Source organism: Phycodurus eques, chromosome 19, assembly GCF_024500275.1.
Source record: "Phycodurus eques isolate BA_2022a chromosome 19, UOR_Pequ_1.1, whole genome shotgun sequence".
In the NCBI taxonomy this organism is placed as follows: domain Eukaryota; kingdom Metazoa; phylum Chordata; class Actinopteri; order Syngnathiformes; family Syngnathidae; genus Phycodurus; species Phycodurus eques.
The window spans coordinates 13,921,836-13,942,655 of NC_084543.1; the positions used below are offsets into that span (position 1 = coordinate 13,921,836).

General features: G+C 40.0%; 1 protein-coding gene across 1 annotated transcript in view; it reads right to left on the reverse strand.

Moving 5' to 3' along the window:
* Nucleotides 1-20,820, reverse strand: part of sap30bp (SAP30 binding protein) — a 33,553-nt gene extending 12,733 nt beyond the window's left edge. Inside the window, exons 1-4 of the mRNA XM_061706784.1 lie at nt 20,646-20,820; nt 13,589-13,707; nt 10,268-10,318; nt 4,502-4,541 (exon numbers count right to left, since the gene is read on the reverse strand). Of these exons, the coding sequence (XP_061562768.1) occupies nt 4,502-4,541; nt 10,268-10,318; nt 13,589-13,707; nt 20,646-20,742 (307 nt within the window). The 5' untranslated portion in view covers nt 20,743-20,820. The remainder of the gene's footprint in view (nt 1-4,501; nt 4,542-10,267; nt 10,319-13,588; nt 13,708-20,645) is intronic.

A 20,820-nucleotide genomic window follows, 5' to 3' on the forward strand; every position in this document is an offset into this window, starting at 1 on the left:
GTTCCATCGTTTCACACCATCGCACAGACAAATAGCTGTTTCGCTCATTCAGGTGTCTGTCACACACTGAATGCGTGTTGCAAACTGTGTGTTACGTATGAGTGCAAAAGCAGGAGCTTTTCCCTGCATGTAAGACAAGTTCAAACTTGACTAGAGATTTGAGGATCATTTACCCAGTAGCTGACTTTTAGCTCAGCAAGCTGAAGACGTCTTCTTTTTAAAGCATACTCGGGAATGACCACCATCAATCTTAGCGCAATGAGTACTAGGATGTGACTTCCTTTGTAACATTTTGCTTGATCTTATCAACTACCATACTTATATCAAATGCATTAATAAAATGAATAGCTAGTCCTCTCCAGTTTGACATTTTAAAACATATTTGTAAAGATCCTCAGTTCTTTTTTGAAAACCAGTGCTTTTGGATTAAACAAGACAAAAAGGAAAGTGGGGCCCTCTCAGCCGAATTGAATCTTCTGCGTATAACATTTGTTTTTTGACTAATAGGAATATCCATCCATCCATTTTCTGAGCCGCTTCTCCTCACTAGGGTCACGGGAGTGCTGGAGCCTATCCCAGCTGTCATCGGACAGGAGGCGGGGTACTAATAGGAATAAAAACAGTTAATTTGGTTCAAGTATCTCACAGCCAATGGCAGAATTGTGTTTGTAATGCTAGTGTAGCAAATGTACTCCTGTGTCTCACAATGTTGCATTACATTGACGTCATCTTTCTGATATCACAAACTGAGAAAGTGGGGAAGTGCTATTTTCTCTTTTGCAGTCTGCAAAGAGAGATGACGGATTTCCACAAAACGTGACGGCAAAAAGTACGGGGCAAGAAAGAACCTCGAAAACATTGTGTATATGCATTCTACTGTTACCTCAGGCCTAATGTTGGTATTTGTGAATAGCAACTTTCTGAGATAGCATATGCTAAAAATAAGCGCAAATAATATACAAATTAAGTTTTATTTTTAAACAAATATGTAAGAAACAGAAAGTCATGTGCTCAAGGCCTTTAAAACCAAATGCATTCTACGATGCATTAATTCTTCTTTACAGAATCCGATAATACTGGAAACTTTTTTTTTTTTAATTTGCTTTTCACTGCATTGCATTCATTAAAGCACACAAAGAACCCCACTCGTTGTGGTTGATAAAGGAAGGCAGAATGCCTGTTTTACTTATGTTTGGTCGTAAATATCAATGGTCACGAGGGAGTTTTTTTTGTTGGTGGTGTACCGTGCCAAAGCCTCTGTAGCCTGACGAATGCTTTCCAGCGCCTTTGCCGTTTACCCTGGTTTACTGCTCAAGCATGACTTCTGACTCACACGCATCAGTACAGACTTGCCACAGAGTTCTCCGTGCGTGTCAGCAGAGGAGCAACATCTCCCCTTGAAGATGCACCATTGCTGCTGTCGTGATGGTTAGAGCTCGGCCACTTTTAGGAAGAGAGGTGGGACAGGGCATTGCCTTTGCTTGGTGGATGCACAACTAATACTATGCAATGTATGCAAGCTCGTATACATTTTCATGATGAGGAAATATGCAGCAGTTATGTTGAACCTTGTACACTGTCTTTTCAAGAAGAAACAGTAGCCCCTGACAATTTGGGCAAGTCCAATGGGTGGAGATAAACAATCTTGCATACACTGTCACAGACAATTTAACATTGTAGCTGCAACAAGGGTTCACCACTGTGGGAGTCAGCTAATCCCAACCCGTCGAAACAAGATTAGCAAAATAATGTTGTAGTTTTATTCGACAAACTAATAAAATCAACTTTCAGAAGTGAAAATCAACCACAAATCTGTGTTTACGGAATAGCCGCACAATCAGGATTGATAGAGAACGACATTGTCAAGTGTGCCAACAGTAGATGATAATCAGTTTCACAACTGCCATCTGTTCTGCTGGAAACAGACAGTCAAAACAGAAAGTCAAAATCTGTGCCCTTCAGGTCTCTTTGGACAGCGGCACAATGCGTGTCCCTTCACAGAGTAGACAAAGAGTTGTCTTCAGCCTGCTGACAGGAGGCTCACTGTGACATTTACTGTCAGACTACACAGAGGAGCCAAGCGCTGCTTCTGGAATGCCAAGTGTCCAGTTATGAGTCACGCGCAGACCCCCGCATAACACTGATGGCAATAGAGTCGTCTTGAAAACAAAAACGCTGCATTTCCTCTTGTTGATAAACACAACGAGTCTGATAAGACTGAAGCGAATGGGCTTGTTGATTCATGGCACAAACGGAGACATTGAACTGCTTAGCCATTATTTTTCTGATTAGATTAGTCAGCTCTTGAGTCTTTCAGCCTACAGTTAACTGAATGGTGCAGTTAATGACACCCTCAAGCTTGAGGCCAGAATCAACAAATAGCTGAGTGGGAACGTTGTGTGCTCGATGAGCCGCGCATAAAACGCCGCTCCTTGTATCACTCATTTCCTGCCTGATATCTCTCTCACACACACACACACACACACACCTGCACGGGTCAGTGATTACTCACTTCGCATTGCCAACTCCTGTGTTAGACCTTCATGACCCATCTTTCAAACGGCAGACAAAGAGCCTTTTAGTAGTCATGTGAGTCCAGTTAGTGCTTCACACATTGACTGCACCCAAGTCACTGAAACGATTATGGGCTATTTATCCCCCCTCCCCCCCCAGACAAATATAACCAATGTTTAATTTTGTATGTGTTGTTTTGAATTGCATTATTGGTTCTTAATATTTTGATACCAACAATGGGAACAGGCGGCACGGTGGGCGACTGGTTAGAGCGTCAGCCTCACAGTTCTGAGGACCCGGGTTCAATCCCCGGCCCCGCCTGTGTGGAGTTTGCATGTTCTCCCCGTGCCTGCGTGGGTTTTCTCCGGGCACTCCGGTTTCCTCCCACATCCCAAAAACATGCATGAATTGGAGACTCTAAATTGCCCGTAGGCATGACTGTGAGTGCGAATGGTTGTTTGTTTCTATGTGCCCTGCGATTGGCTGGCAACCAGTTCAGGGTGTACCCCGCCTCCTGCCCGATGACAGCTGGGATAGGCTCCAGCACGCCCGCGACCCTAGTGAGGAGAAGCGGCTCAGAAAATGGATGGATGGACAATGGGAACACTTGGAATAAATACAGAGGGGATACTTGGTTTACGATGGCATTCTGTTCCTGTGCAAATGCAACTAATTTGTACTAAGATGGAATGCACATCGCCTATGCTAATGCAGTAGTAAAGCCATCATACTGAAAAACAATTCTAGGCCATAAATATAAGACAATCAAATGAAAACCAGACAAACCTTCTTGTGCATTCTTACGCTGCTGCGCTAACTAGCCATTCGTAACCTCGAAACATCCCGAACTGTTGTAAACTGAGGAGCCCCTACACCTGTCTGGTGGCCCGGGGGCCAGATCCGGCCCGCCACATAATTTTATGTGGCCCGCAAAACCAAATCAAAATTGCTCATTGTGTTCTGGTGTAATACCATTTTCTTGTTACCAATCCCCCTTTGAAAAGAAATGGAATAGTTGAAAAACATGTTTTTATCGGCTTCTGATTTCAAAACTGGTTATCAATGTGTTCCGTATACTGTTTGTAATTACAGCATATGAGGTAATCTTTCATTTATATGGGTTGTGTTGGAAAATTAGTTTGAAAAAGATTTGCCAAAACACGATTCACAGTCGTAGTGGCCCTCCGAGGGAAGTCATAACGACGATGTGGCCCGTGACAAAAATTAGTTTTGACACCCATGCCCTACACAGTGCAACCTCTGCAGTCCAACCTCCCATTTGTTTATTTAGAAACTTATCGTATTGAAAGTAATACAATCAGAATTGATGAGTTCCATGGATAACTTGTTGCCATCATGTTTTAATTAACACTAACATTTAATTAACATTTTAACATGCTTTTCTGCCATAAGTGTAAAAAGAAGCTACCCATGTATATTTAAAAATACACTACTGTCGCATTGATGACACGTGACTAATGAATAGTCTATCTGAAAGTAAAGAGGGAGGGTTGCTGTAAAATAATCAACATCCTGCAATGTGCTTTTTAATATTCTTAACTCTCATGCAGGTGTAGAAAAGTTAACCCCTGTAAAATTGTGTGCTCAGGTGAGTCTTTTCCCCTAAAGACAAAACACATCTCTGTTTCTGAGTCACTTTCTGTTCTTCCACTATTGATTCAGTCACTTACTCTTTGCCCTGGCTAAGAAAAAAAGAAAAAGCTGTTCTCACTGAGCTGAAGTTTCACAGGATATGTGATATATGTGTGATAATGACATTGTGTGACTTGTGAGGGGTACTTTAGGGGGATAAATGTGCAAGGGTGTTGGCCTTTAGACCTTTCGCTGAAATGCTCACAATAATATATACACAAGTATACATTTGACCTAACTATACAGACGATGCAGATAAATTTGTTCTAGACCAAAACAATATTTTCATTTAACATTGAGTGCAAGATAAATGTTTTTGTGTGTTTACACTTACCAACAAGCTCGTTTGGGTCTTTTGCTTCTACTTCTGATACCTATACAAAAAGAAAAGGGAGACAAACCTTAAAGGCTATCTTAAATTACAGTAAATTACATGAGATTGTCAAAAACAACAAGACAGTTCTTCTAATTGATCACAGAATAGAAACGAAGATTTTTTAAAAACATTTTTTAAAAGAAATCCTAGGTTTGGCAAAAGGTAGGGTCTTTTCTAACCTCTAAAGTATGCCGCATGTTGTGCCAGCATTGACTGCGTAACAGGTTGAGCACAGAGGAACAGTACTGTTATTCACTGGCTCCTTGTTATCACTTAGCAACTGCACGGGCACATCAAAGCATTGTCCTGACTCGGGCCAAATCACATGGCCTGACAAGAGGGTGGCAAATAGAAACGTGCAGGCACAGCAAACCAATGGGGATAATAAATTATGTGGCACCTGAGGTTTGACGCTGAAGAATCCTAGGATTTCTATTTCACTAATCCTAATCTGATATTTCTAGTCCTATTTTGTTAGGCTTCACAGGTGGCAGCAAACAGCAGAGCTGGTGTTCGTGTGTATTGAATACATGGTTCAAACTGCTCTTGAGAGTAAAATTCTAACTCTTTCAAGGTACCAAATTAACAGTACTCAGAGCAAATAAAGTTTATACATTAACTTGGTTTGAATGAGCTGCTGACAACAACAAAAAACTATAAAGGTGTGAGTATTTTCAACTTTATTGCCGTCAAAAGATGTTTGATTTATATGACAGAAAGTGTGGGCGAAACGACAAAACAGGAATGCATAAAATTAAAGCTGTTGTATGAGTGCCAAAACAAAAACAACATGCCTTTATAACTCAAGAATTGGTGTGGGTAAAATATTGATTAATCCATGCATCGCAATATTCCAACCCCCAATTCAATATAAATTCAGCAACTTTTTGTTCTTTTTTTTTTTTTAGGCTCTACTTTTTCAGTTCATTTTTCAGATGTTTTATTGCTCAAAAATGTTAGGTAACATCACAAATGTTCACATAGTCATAACAAAAAATATTTCAACATTGTCAACAGGTACTCTAATGATTAGTGTATTTCTACTTTTTAACCATCACACCATTTAAATCAATATTGAACCGAATCGGAACCGACATAATCAAAATCTAATTGAATAGCAACCAAATCTAATCGAATTGTGAGGTCCTTAACAGTACAATGAATTGTCGTGTAGACCTCAATGCATCCTACAGGGCATTTATTTCAATGATATTGTTGGTCAGCTATTGAATGTCTTTTGAAAGATGAATACATGAAGGATAAATATCTTTAATACAGTTTAAAATAAAAACCTTTTTTACCATATTGAGATTAACACCAGTACAGTCTCACACCATTTGAATGTGATCCAAATAAGTGTGACCTCTTCAAGTGCATGAAATATGGCGACGAATTGATGGCTAGTAATTCCGAAAAGTGGATGTTCAGTAAAAACAGAAAAGGGCTGAGACTGAAACTTACTTGGCCAATTGACATAACAGCTCTAAGGTCCAAGAGCTCTCAAAGTAGCACATAGATAAATGAGCACACTCCAAAAGATGTAAAAAGTCACTGAGTTGGCATTTAGATTCAAAATTTTCCGCAGAAAAACATTGCTTGGTTTGTCAATGTGCAGATACAATTGTTTTTTACAATTGATTTCGTGCTGCAAAAATAAGGACTAACGTCAAATGTTTAGTTTGAAAAAATAAAACATTTGACAGTATTCAACAACATGCAGGCCTAATCATCATCACGAAAATCCTCGTTTTCACTGAGAAATTGATTAAAAAAATTACTTTTCAAAAGAGGGTGTACTGCGCTATACACATATATTAAGCACTGCAAGAATTTTGGGCTGCTGCTCAACAGAATGTCACTAAAATTAGATGTTTGGTTGTATGTTAGATTTTAAAACAAAAAGAGCATCTGGGGGAAAGCAGTCAAATCTAAGAAGCCTCAAAAGTACTTATGAGTACAATATTTTGTTAGTTGCACTATGTTCGGCAGAATTGCAAAGTGAGGACAAACGCTACAGAAACTGGATGGATGGATAGCTCATGCTGTTAAAATGCAGAGATGTTGACCTCATGATTTCCTTAAGCAAGAAACAGACCAAACAATAGCATAATCGGGGTGGCAACATTTGGACCTCACCTATACTTTGGGTATTACTTCGAAAAGTCAAGCAAATCAGCAAGCGATACTAAAGTATATACTAAAAACTACACACTGGACAAGAGTGGGCATTTACATTAAACAATAAAAACATTACTTCAACCAATGAACAATAACCGTTTCCACATTTCCCATTTTTTAAAGACAAATCTGTCATTGCTTGTCAAAAATTACAAACGAGGATGAAAAGGTTCAGTTAACCAATAAACGACAATGGAAATTTTAAACGGGTACCACTACCCTTTCAAATTTTGATATCACAGTACACTACAATATTTAGCCTATGACAGTAAACATTGTGCTCAGTTAGCACAACATTTGCAATAGCATCAGCACATCACAGGAGGAAGGAAGGTGTTACTAATGTGTTTCCAACTTCCCACCATTACCAAAGATTTTGATGGCATATGGCATATGCATATAAACAGATTAGACTGTTGACTTAAGGGATTCGTCTTTGATTTCTTTGACAACAGGAGGATACACAGGTTTATTGTACCTTCTGCTACCTAATGGAAACGCTTTGAATTGTTCTGCCTTTCACTATAAATCGCTCGCATAGACAAACAAAACAAAGATATATTTGTAATTACAACCCCAATTCCAATGAAGTTGGGACGTTGTGTTAAACATAAATAAAAACAGAATGCAATGATCTGCAAATCATGTTCAACCTATATTTAATCGAATACACTACAAAGACAAGATATTTCATGTTCAAACTGATAAACTATTGTTTTTAGCAAATAATCATTAACTTAGAATTTTATGGCTGCAACACATTCCAAAAAAGCTGGGACAGGTGGCAAAAAAGACTGAGAAAGTTGAAGAATGCTCATCAAACACCTGTTTGGAACATCCCACAGGTGAACAGGCTAATTGGGAACAGGTGGGCGCCATGATTGGGTATAAAAGGAGCTTCCCTGAATTGTTCAGTCATTCACAAGCAAAGATGGGGCGAAGCTCACCTCTTTGTGAACAAGTGCGTGAGAAAATAGAAAACACTTTAAGGACAATGTTCCTCAACGTACAATTGCAAGGAATTTAGGGATTTCATCATCTACGGTCCATAATATCATCAAAAGGTTCAGAGAATCTGGAGAAATCACTGCATGTAAGGGGCAAGGCCGAAAACCAAAGTTGCATGCCCGTGACCTTCGATCCCTCAGGCGGCACTGCATCAAAAACCGACATCAATGTGTAAAGGACATCACCACATGGGCTCAGGAACACTTCAGTTCAACACTTCACTTCAATAAATACTAAATTTCAGACAAATTCCTACAGCATGCTGGTTGGGAATCACTGGAAGTGTATTGAAGTTGTGCTTTTAAAGTGCAATTGTTTATTTGCTGATGCGTCATAGCCTGTTAGATTATCCAGATAATTATAAAAGATATAAACAAACACCAGTTGTGCTACATGCTATGTTTATTGGTTCTGCTTTATTTGCTTATCAATGTTCTTTATAGCAAAACTTGTATACAAGAATCATTCTTGAGAAGCTTGTCACGTGGCTTGTGGTGATGAATTTTTGTTTATATTTTTATTAGGGATACCATGATGATAACGACAACTGTAATCATTTTGGTCATAACAATTATGAACAGGATTTAGCTAAGTGGAGGACAAACACCTTTAAGTGTAATGAGAATAGCCAATTTAAGGCTTCGACAGCGTTTAAACAATGCTCCACTTCTGATGAAATCAACCGCAGTTATTGTTCGTGACCTTCTCCCCTACAGTAGTAAGTCGGAAGAGTAAATAGACCAACAATAATAGGGAAAATATGGTGACAGGGAAGAACATGAGTGGCAAGTCTAGAGTTTTAACTTATTAAATTTTTGGATGCTCATCTACAATTATATCATACATTATGATTGATATTTTGACTTCCCTTCCGAGGGAATGCTGACTCGCTTGTCAGCACATGCAATATCGAGAAATCTCATCATGGCACTCAGGGTTTCTGTAATGTAATCCAAAGGATGGTTGCAGTCTTTCCTCATATTGTGGCCAAGGGCGTTATTTTACTCGTCTATTAGGGCTGAGTTTATTAGAGGGAGATCTTTATTTCTTCAAAGGCATTTTCATAACATGAGATCAAAATTTTGCACAAATCTGCAAAACAACTTAATGTATATTGTAAAACAATATAGAGAGGTCCTTGGAGTACGATTTAGATCGAATCCAACAGCAACCATAGTCTATGCAGTGGGGCTGGGTGAATATGGAAAAAAATAATAATCACAATTATTTTCATTGATATTTAAATCACAATTAACAAACACGATTATTCATTAGATTTCAAAACTTAAGATTTACCAAAACACAAACTTACCTGTAACTTAAAAAGAACAATCAGAGAATAAATTAGTAACAAGTAAAACAATAATATGTTAAAATAGCGATTAAACAAAACAACCTGCTGTTCCTGCCTAGGCCTATTAGGAGTAGTGTGGTACGGTGTACACATGGAGATAGAGACTTAGATTAGGAGTAGAAGCGGGAAGAAGAGTAGAAGAGAGAAGAAGTCGAGATTTAATTTTATTAATATTATTTGCTTTTCAAAGATCAGGAAGAATTTATGTCTGTGAGTATTGTTACATCTGTCTGTTTGTGTTCCCACGGCGTTTGTGTGTCAATACACATTATTTGAAGGTAAATCACTCCCATGAGCAGTGACTTTTAATGCTAATTTTTGTTAGCCCATCAAAGTGTTTTTTCATTGGGTGCTAGCATTAAAGTGGCAATTTTCAGGAAAAAGGCTAAAATGAAATATGTTTTAATTCAATATACAATGTGTGTAATTATTTTTGTTTTGTGTTTAGTTTTATAGTAAATTCCAACTGCAGTGTCAAATAAACAGCTTAAACCACACTCAAGGAGAGCAGAATAACATACGTCACATGCTGCTTTTACAACTTGCACATGCTGCAGTTCGGCAACATTAATCATTTTTCTTCGATTATGTTTTTATGATCGTGAGAAGCCAAAATTGAAATAGCGAATACAATATGATTACTCGCCCAGCCCTACAAAGCGGAACATTTTATTTAAACCGTATGTCACCTTTACTGATGCTACGTGTGTTGTGGTAATGATGTCGACCACAACACATCAGTCTATGTAAATGTCATAAATGACACCTTTTGGTACCAACTCAACCCACCCCAATCTGGCAAAAATCTAACTAATCAGGCGCACTCTTATCAAAGTCACCTGTAAAAACAAGCACCGCAGCACAAACACACAGGGTGAGGCTGGCGCCCTCTAAGGATCAACGTCATCTGTCCACCTCGTTGCACATGTAAACACACGTGAAGATATAAGTAGCTCAAACGAGGGCCCCCACCGCCGCCCCCACCCCGATTTACTTGAACAGCCATCAGGCATGAAAAGCCCCACAGCGCCATCTAGTGTGCAAGCATATTTATTCATCATGTCAAGTGATCACCACTTTTGGATTAGACATACAGTGGTATGAAAAATTTTTTGCCCTTGAATCTGGCGTGATCTTTTTTTGTTAAAATTTGTTCTGTCCACAGCAGGTGGATGCTCAAATACCTCAACATCATCTGCGTCCCTTGCCTCGTCAGACTCGTCATTCGTCATTTCCTATGGAAACAAAAATGCAGGGTGTTAACACTTTAATGATCCAACGGGGAAAGAGAGCAGGAGGGAAACAGAGAACACAGAGAACCAGATCACACACATACAGATATTCAAGAAGTGAAGGGATACCCAAACAGTGCACCACATCCTGAGAGCTATGGGGGTTGTGCCTTGCTCAAAGGCACCTCGACAGTAGACAGAAAGAAGACGAGGTAGACTCTCTCAAACATATAGATATATAAACACATATATATGCCATTTTTTGTCCACATTGAACAAAACTCAAACTTTGACTCTCCGGGTCTAAGGCCCAAGTCCTTACAGATGAGTTACTGGCACCCCAATATTTTAGAAAGCAGTAATTATTTGGGATAGGCAACACAATTGATTAATTGATTTTTAAAAAGAGTTGACAACGTGGAAATGATTGTTGTTAAAAGCAACGTGAAGCAACTGAGGCAAAATGAAAAGCACCAAGTGGCTGCAAGAGGCACTGTTGATTTGGTTTGAAATAGTCTTTTGTCTATTGAACAAAAACAAAAAATGAGGTCAGCTAAGGAAAGTTGAGCTGCATACTTGCAGACTACCGGTATAGCAAAGCGTCAAGACACATTGTTATTCTGCTCAGGACAACATGTCTGCCATTTGTAGCCAAAACCACTTGCATAAAATATGGGTACTCTCCAGTGAGAATAAAAAATATTTACTACTGGAGGGTGAGAGAGAGAGACAGAGAGACATAGACAGAGACAGAGAGAGAGAGAGAGAGAGAGAGAGAGAGAGAGACTCACTCACTCACTTACATACAAAAGGCAATTAGTGTCAAAATACCAGACCTTTGCAATAGTATTAATGTCAATGTGGACTGAAAAACAAAAACATATGCCAATGCGAGAGAACAGTTGATATTTGAGCAAAAATTTGAATTATTGGAAACATTTGCTTCATTCTATGACAACTTTGCCCCACTCCAGAGGCCTCATCTACAAAGACTTGCGTGGACTTCCAACTGAAACATGGTGTACGCTCAAATCCAGAAAACGTAAGCACAAAAATATCCAGATGTATGAATCTGTGCGTACGCATGAATCCAAGCACATTTCCTTCGTACATCCCAATCAACGTAGAATTGAGCGCCCATGTTGGAGTAGCCGACCCCGCCCACATTTAAATATGCAAATTATATTTAAATTAACCCTGCACCGCAGATCCCGATCTTTGCATAATCAGACAAAAAGGAAAATGAGCAAGGTAATGAAGAAAAATAATGTTTCTGAATGTGAAGGACAGCTGCCCACTGCCAAAGTGTGGCCAAAACAGGCGGAGGGCCTCACCCCGTTCGAGGAGAGAGTCGTTGCAATCATGGATGACACGACTCTCTCAGGGTTGCTGGGAGCACGTGGCTGACTGATCATCCCACAAGGTTAATACCATGTATTTTTACAACTCAATAATGTGTTCATACAGTAACCTACACTCAACCCTGGGAGATAAAGGTTCATGCGTAAATGTATGTATGGTATTTGTAATAAATCTTTTGAATTCAAATAGAAGCACATCAGCATATCAAAGAGGATATCAAAAACTGAGTCCTTTTTGATTACTCAATTTATTATTTTAATACACAGGAGAGGACACGCACACTGAAAAAAAGTAGGTTTTTTGGGGTTTTTTTTAGAAGAGGGGTAAATTATCTCATTTCAGCACATTTTAATCGCGTGCAACCGATGTGCATGTTCAAATTAAGTAAATTCTAATTATTTTCTTTTCTTTTTTTCAGTGCATGTGCTGGAGTCACAAGAAGCAATTGAGAGGGCAATAGGTGGCATAAATGATCACCTTGATCAATTAATAGCTGTCCTCACAAATTTCAGTGATTCATTAATCCAATGGTCAACAAGTGAATTCAGAGTCCTTTCTTCTTTTACATTGTTGAAATCGAATGTTGCCAGGCATGAATTGTTCATGTGTTTCTGATGTGCAGATTTATGATAACAGTTTCGCAGCATCACGTCGAAGTGTCGCCAAAGCACCAACAGCTGCAGAAACGTGCGTACGCCAGCCATGAAGTTGGCGTGAGGCACCGCACATTTCCACGCTCATTTCACTCGATACATCTGAACTTTGCCGTGAAAAAGAATGTACGCCACGTTTTTGTGCGTACGCACTTTTTGTACATGAAGCCCCTGGTCTTTTCAACAGCCTTCAATGTGATACCTACACACCTAATTAAAAGACAAGCCTGGATCAAGTGACCCAGGTGACCCAAAGCTTTATTGTTCTGCAGTCATTATGAGAAATATTCATTTTACCTTATTGCCAAAAAGTACTATTACAGAAACTGTGGTTAAACTAAGAGTTCAGAGCAAAGGTAAAAGCATGCAAAATGCAAAGACAAGTAGTAAATATCTGCAATAGATGAAATCTAACAGCCCAGTACTTAGTGACATATCAGATTTAAACAAGTAGCTGGTATATTGCTGCTGTATATATATCGCTGGTGAGTTCCCCATTGTCCATTCGTTGTCTATACCATTCGTTGTCGTTAGGGTCGCGGCTGGGCTGGAGCCTATTGCAGCTGACCTTGGGCGAGAGGTGGGGTACACCCTGGACTGGCCGCCAGCCAATCACATGGCACATAAGCAAACAACCACTCACACTCCTCTATAGAAAATTATGAGTATTCAATGAACACATGCATGCGTGTTTTTTGTCACTGCGTGTTTTTGTCACGTGGGAGGAAGCCAGAGAAAATACGCGCAAGCATGGGGAGAACAAGCAAACCACACACAGGAAGGTTGGAGCAGAGAGTCGAACCCAGAACCTCAAAGCTGTGAGGCAGTGCTACAGAAACACGTGTGTTTGGCAAGGAATGGTTTTGCATAATGATGGCTTGTTCATCTCATTGGCTTGTTAAAAAAGCTTGTTAAAGGCTTGTTAAAAAGCATAAGATTTTAGCATTTTTATCTTTAGTGAGGTGAACGAATCACAGCCAGGTTAGGTATGGTGAATAAAATCCTCTCTGGATTTCCCAGGGAAGCCAGTTTGTCACAATTAATTACAGATTTTTTGGCCCTTTCAAAAGTGGTATTTTAGTAAAAATTTGTCAGGAAAATATCGAAATACTGTTAAAACCAATATGGCAGCTCGTATGCCCCTTTTTTTGTGACATCACACAGACTTATTCAATTGGCTGCATCAATTTGCCCAAAGGAATCATCAGCTGGGTCTATTTTGCAAGCAAGACAGTGAATTTAGAATTCAAATACTGACCAAGTTACTTTCTCTGCTGTCTTCATTTTCAGATTCCTTGTCAACGACGCCCTCAGTTCGATTGAGGTCATCCTCGTCGTAGCTGAACACAAGCCCTCCTGTGCCTCCATGTTCCTCCTCTAATGGACAAGAAGAGACACCATAAGAACATCAACAACATTGGAAGAGTAGCTCTTACGTTATGTTTGCCTTCTTTTGCCAAAGTGACCAGAAGAAACCTGTATTTAGCCTTTAAAATGGCGACGATCAATGGCAAATACTGTATCTATAAAAACACTGTCTGTGTTCAGAATCATTCACTAAACCATACTACCTATAGTTATTATTATTATTTTTTTTTAAATATGTAGTGGACTATATAATTCACTGATTCTTCCCTCACTCGTGAACAAGACCCCAAGATACTTTACCGGTCGATCTATGTTCCTACCATCACCTATGGTCACGAGCTGTGGGTCGTGACCGAAAGAACAAGATCCCGGATACAAGCGGCCGAACACCTCCGCAGGGTGTCCGGGCTCTCCTTTAGAAAGAGGGTGAGAAGCTCGGTCATCCACGAAGATCTCAGAGTAGAGCCGCTGCTCCTCCACATCGAGAGGAGCCAGATGAGGTGGCTGGGGCATCTGATTCAAATGCCTCCCAGACGCCTCCCCGATGGGGTGTTCCGGGCACGTCCCACTGGGAGGAGACCCCGGGGACGACCCAGGACACACTGGAGAGACTACGCCCTTCGGCTGGCCTGGGAACGCCTCGGGATCCCCCCCGGAAGAGCTGGATGAAGTGGCTGGGGAGAGGGAAGTCTGGGCATCCCTGCCAAAGCTACTGCCCCCGTGACCCGACCTCGGAAAAGCGGTAGAAAATGGATGGATGGATCGATGGATAATTCACTCTTCAGTCAAATTAATAATAGCTTTCGAACACTACCCAGATGCGAAATTAATTATGTCATGATTGTCGCACATTGTACCGACCGGAACAACGTCAACTGATTCACCTTAAACCTTGTGTGGCATTCGGTCTGTAGGACCCATTTTCATCTCAATAAAAATGATACAATACATTTTTAAGTCAGACTCACTGGCCTTGGCTCATTTTCTGTAAAGAACACATATCAGACTGCAATTTTATGACCACTCGCTGTACTCCCTCTACACATTTCTATTACATACAGTAGTAAGATGTTCACCTCGAATGAACCTGGGGATAATACAAATTTGGAAACAGATGTTCTGTGTACCTGTGCTCGGTCCTCCTCCTGTCTAGGCCTGTGTGCACGCAAGTGATTATCCTCTTTGAGACTCCTCAGAGATGACAGACGTGCTCGACGGCAGAGAGACAAACTAGCTGCCACCAGGACAGTGTGGGACAAGTGGGTGCACCGCCTCCCCCTGCTGTACAACCCTGGGCCAAAAATCACCATTGATGAGCAGGTGATGCCTTTTAGGTGCCGCTGTCCCTTTAGGCTGTATAGATCCTCTAAATCTGCAAAGTACGGTATAAAGATCTGGGGTGCCTGTGATGCCCCTTCCTCATATCCTTCAACTTACAAGTTGACACAGGGAAACCTGATGGAGGAGCCCCTGAGGAAAATCAAGGAATGACAGTTGTCCAGGACATGTCCCAGGAACTCAGTGAACACAACATCACATACGACAATTTTTTTTTTTACCTCATACAAGATGAGACAGGAGCTCCTAAAGAGGAAGCTGACCATGGTGAGAGCTCCCACCTCAACTGTTGACTACAAAGAACAGGCCTGTCAAGTCTTCCAAGTTTTCGTACACGGCTGACACGTCCCTGGTATCCTATGTGAAAGGCAAAGAATATGGTAGTCATGAGTACACTGCAAAGGGATGGGACAATCTGTGCCCAGGAAAATCCCAAACCAGAAATTATCATGGATTATAATGCCACAAAAGGAGGGGTAGATAACACGGACAAACTGGTGACTGTCTACAGCTGCAAACGGTGGATCCTATGTTGGCCACTGGTGACATTCTTTGACATATTGGACACCTCAACATACAACCCCTTTGTCATTTGGATGGCCTCAAACCCAGAACAGAGTGGAACAGAGTTAAGATCCAGAACAGACGCCTCTTTCTCGAGCAACTGGGAAAGGAATTCGTGAGACCTCAAACCGAGATAAGACATGTTCCCAGAACCTCTGCCTCTGCAGCCATTGTGAGGAGGAGGGCAAATGCTGGTGCCCTACCCACTCAACCTACAGATGCTGGCGCCCTACCCACTCAACCTACAGAACCACCATCTGCAGAGTCTGAAGTAAATGTGTGATGCTGTTGCAGTATATGTCTGGTAAGTATCCGGACCCAAAATGGATCGAAAAAGACAGTATTCATGCATCAAGTGCATGAATTATAAATGTAACACACACACAAACACACACACAGTAAAACTCTTCCCATCATGTCTTGCATAAATTAGCGGCGAAAGGCCATGTGAGCAATGGGGCTGATGTGTTGCCTAGACTAATATTCTTACTGTATGTGTTCAGCTTGTGTTGTGCATATTTCTACGAAGTTCAAAGAGATTAGTCAGTAGTTACTAGGGTTTGGCATCGTTTTAATTTGAGCGATTCCAGTTCAGACTCCTTAGTTTGATTCCGGTTCCAAACGATTCTCGATTCCGATTTTTTTAGGGGGCTGGGTCAAAAAAGTTTGCATGGTTTAAATAAAGGTTGTCCAAATTATGAACATCCATTTTCTGAGCATCCCGCTGCATAGACTAAAATGAACATTTGACTCGAGGTTCTGTATAACCAGTATCAATATCAAACCTATGAACTCAAAGGCAATGTGTGTGGAACACAATTGACTTAATATTCATTAATGTTTCAGCGAAATAAATACAGCAGTTAAAATAGTTATTTTAACTGTTTTAACTATTTTATTGTATCGTTTCACTCACCCAGTTGACAGAGTTGACTTCACTGACGCCTTGTTAAAATGGTTATTTTTACAATGCGATCTGCCCCTGTATTCTGTTTCATCACGTCAAATGGTTTATATGTGCAAGTTTTAACTTGTTTTAAGCTTGTAGCCTTTTATTTTGAAGGGTACGCACCAGAACTCAGCATGGCACGAAAATTAACTTCACACAGCACCGGTGATATGTTTTGTTTTTTTTTTTTTTAATGGATGGAACCAAATGCTATATAATGCTGATTTCTTTCCCTACCCAGCGATGAGGCACAAGGTTAGTGTTTTTGATACTTTGAGACAAGGTTTATGTGAATTTTGTCCCAATTCATTGTGATGTAAAGTTGCTGCTGTGAAGTTTTAGCCCAATCATCGGGGCTTACGTTGCTTTGAAGACTAAAATAAACGCTAAAAACCATCAGTGCAAAAGTGAAAGCAACCGTTTACCTTGTTAGCTGTCTCAATGTTGGCGTAGATGTATTTTATTGTTTCACTCACCCACCTGACTGAGAGTTGACATCACTGAAGCTCCGTGCGGTGTAAGGTGAGGCTCGGAGCTCGTCAGACGCTACACAGCGGGAAAAACTTCTTTGCACAATATAATCTTATTTAAAGTGTTGCACTGAGGTGCCTGGTGATTAATTTTAACAAAGTTAAGACACACTTTTGTTTGCTGCCGCTTCCATTGGGCACAAGCATGTCATCGTGCCGTTGTTCTTCATTGGTTTATGCTACTTCTTCGTTGCTTTTTGCCATTTCTTCGCAGCTGGAGGACGAGGTGTCGAAACTGGGAACCGAAATTTCTAAATTTCAACGGTTCCAGGAGAACCGGAACGTTAGTCCTGGTTTCCAATCGGTTCTCGATTCTCAATACCCAACCCTACTAGTTACGAAAAACCAAGTTCAAAGAAATAAGTCATTAGTTATGAAAAACCTCACTTTATTTGTAAATTTGTATTCCTAGTATCTTGATTTTAATTACTATTTTTTTTTTACATTTGAACAAATAAGTTATAAATATGATCTAACAAAGGATAAGGGAAACCATTAACCATATATACTGTTTATACTGCTTTTAATTGCGATGACATCCACATTTGTTGAGTATTTTAACAAAGGTATTTGATTCTGTGAACTTTGCAAAGCATTAAAAATCCCACAATGTAATGGATCCACCAGACCCACAAACACTGGCTGAAAGACAACAAGATGAAAAACTACACAAAAATATAAATATATAGTTAAAACAAAAAAAATCATAATAAATGGTTGTTACAGAAAAAAATAGAAATGGCTGTGATGCTGTTGGAATGTGGAATGAGTATAGGTCAGTGATTGTCAAAGTGTGGTACAAGTACCACTGGTAGTATCCGGGTAGTATAGTGGTACGTGAAATAATCACTGCAGGAGTACAGAAGTATGTAAGTACAGTTCAGTTGTATTTTAAACTAAAAAAAAAAAAAAAAAAAACTTTTAAATTTAAAAAAAAAAAAACATTTGCATTTAATCTTTAAGAACTGTTTGTCTTAAAACATTGATTTAGGTACAAATTGTATTTAACCTTTGTATGCAATAAATTTTTACTGAATCATTATTTAAATTCAGTTTTTTTTTTTGGCTCCTGCGCACCAGTGACCCTAGTGAGGATAAGCGGTACCAAAAAAATGCATGGATAGATATTTAAACGGATTGTTAATGTTAAAACTGCAAAATGTTAAGGCGGCTTACAATAATATTATATACTTTTTAGGAGTAAAACGTCTCATTTTTTTGAACACTTGTGCCTACCTAAGACGCCACTATTTTTTTCATGTTTTACTTCTTCATTCTCCTTTTTGAATATGGGTCATTTAACTTTATCTTATTTTGTTTGATCACTTCTGTTTTGTTGTTCTTTTTATATCACCTTCACAAATGCTCAAAATGAAAATTTCAATCAATCAATGACAGTCATTATGGTGGTTCAGTACTGTACCTAGAGAGCTAAGATTTAATTTTTTTTTTTAGGTGGTACTTCGTGTGAAACGTTTGAGAACGACTGTTACAGGTTATCCATATGTAGTGCCTTCAATTAATGTATCCCACAATGCATCTTGAAAAATACTGTAGTGAACAACCTTTGGTCACTTAAAAAGCCATATATCCCATGATGCATTGTACTGATACAGGAAAAAAGAAAAACGCAGATCAATTATACAAATATTCATAGTGCTTTTTGTGTCCACCTTTTCAAAAGACTAAGTTGAAAACAATACAATGTTATTATAATTTATGTATTTGTTTGTTCAATATTTAATACAGGTCCACAACTGACGTTGATCCGGTACGTTGAATGTACGCAACAGCAATTAGTGATGGGCACGGCAGTTCTTTTGAGTGTATTGAATCATTCGAATCAGTTCATTGAAAAGATTTCGTTCACCGAATCATTCAGTTATTTTTCACAAAATCATTCAAGTGTTTCCCTCATTCATTTAATGATCCATCCCTGAGGTTCACGGTCACTCAACACATTCACCGAAGGACTACGTGTTGTTGTTGTCATGTATTCTAAACTAGGAAAGGTGGGGCGATTATTTATATACAAAAAAAAACAAACAAAAAAAAAACAGAAAAACTTTGCCTAAATGATCACCTCCCTCTCTCTCTCAGCAAGCTCTTGAACACCCGGCTTCGATTGTGACTCGTGAACATGCATGCAGCGGACTCAGCTGGCGACAATCCTTCCGCGGCCCCTGATGTCCAGCTCGGCTCTCGCCAGCCGGCGTGACTTTACTGCATTCCACCGCCGCGGACAGCGTCGCTGACACCAGCTCCCGCCAGCCGGTCTTCCTGCTCACTCACCTTACTGTTATTGTCATCTGATAAGTGGAAAGCAGCTTTGAGTGTCTTGAGAAGCGCTATAGAAGTTTAATGTGTTGTTGTTATTAATATTATGTAATAATCGCATTAGAGACACAGAGGGAATTATATGTGTGTACGTAAAAACATTTATTATTAATTTACATTTATTTTAAATACGTGTGCTTGTAATCATGTGCTTTACTGACTCAACATTAGCCCTTAGTTTGAAGAAACGGCTGCTAGTGAAAGCTATCCCCGCGAGGACGTCAGGACTTGGTTAAAATCACTCATGAGAACACGTTCACTGCGTAGTACGTCATTCCTTGCGGAAACGAATCACTCAGCATACTAGTACATCGCTCCTTAGCGGATCACAAATGAAGTTCCACGAACGAATCAGTCGTGTCTAACGGATCGCGAACTTTAAGTTCCAGGAACGAATCACTCTTCAGTTCCTCAGTACACCAACTCACTGAACGAATCACTCAGCTCACATAAGTTCTTTTCCTGAACGAATCACTCTTCAGTTCCTCAGTACACCAGTTCACTGAACGAATCACTCAGTTCACTTAAAACCCTCTCCTGAACGAATCTCTCCTCAGTTCTTCAGTACACCAATTCACTGAACGAATCACTCAGTTCACTTAAGGCCCAGTTTCCACGGCGCTGCCTGACGCTGGCTGCTCATTGGTCATTCGCCAAAGTGAGTAAAAACCCTGGCGAATCGCAAATCACATGGCAGTACTTTAATGAAGTCCCGCCCCCGCCTTCACGCTGGCATGCTCATTGGTCATTCGCCGAAGATTAAGACGTGACTAACAGAACGCTTCAGCAGTTCGGTTTCCGCTCCCAGCCGACTCGCTACCCTGGCGGCGGGTAGCGGCCAAGATAAAAGAACGAATCAGTTCATAAACTGATTCGGTTCAGTTCGTTCACTAAAAATATTCGTTCTTCTGAACGAAACGTTCGCGAACGAAACAACGCCAGCAGCAATGACGAATTCAACAGCAAGCCCGAGTGATCTTCGTTAACTATTTTATATTATTTTCTAACTATTATTGGACTAATGAGTGAACTATATAGTCCACATAATAAAAACATCTGTGATGTGACAATGCAGTAGAAAATGAGTGAGTAATGATTCCGAACACAGCCATACACCACAACACCTTTTGAACTTCATTGGCGGCTAGCTAGTGCATGCTAATTTTAGCGACCACACGAGCGCTAGATGCACTGTCTTAGCCTTTTGTCTTAAAATAACACTTATCTACCTGTCTCTTCTGGTTCGGGGTCAGAGTAATCAGGCTCTGAATCGTCTCCATAATCCGCCAAAGATGAAAGAAGTGCACTTTTTTTACCACTGGCCATTGCTTCGTCAATGTACTCTGTGAATGTCGCTTCTCAGCCCGGCGCAGACATAAAACGTCATTGTATGATATGACGGGA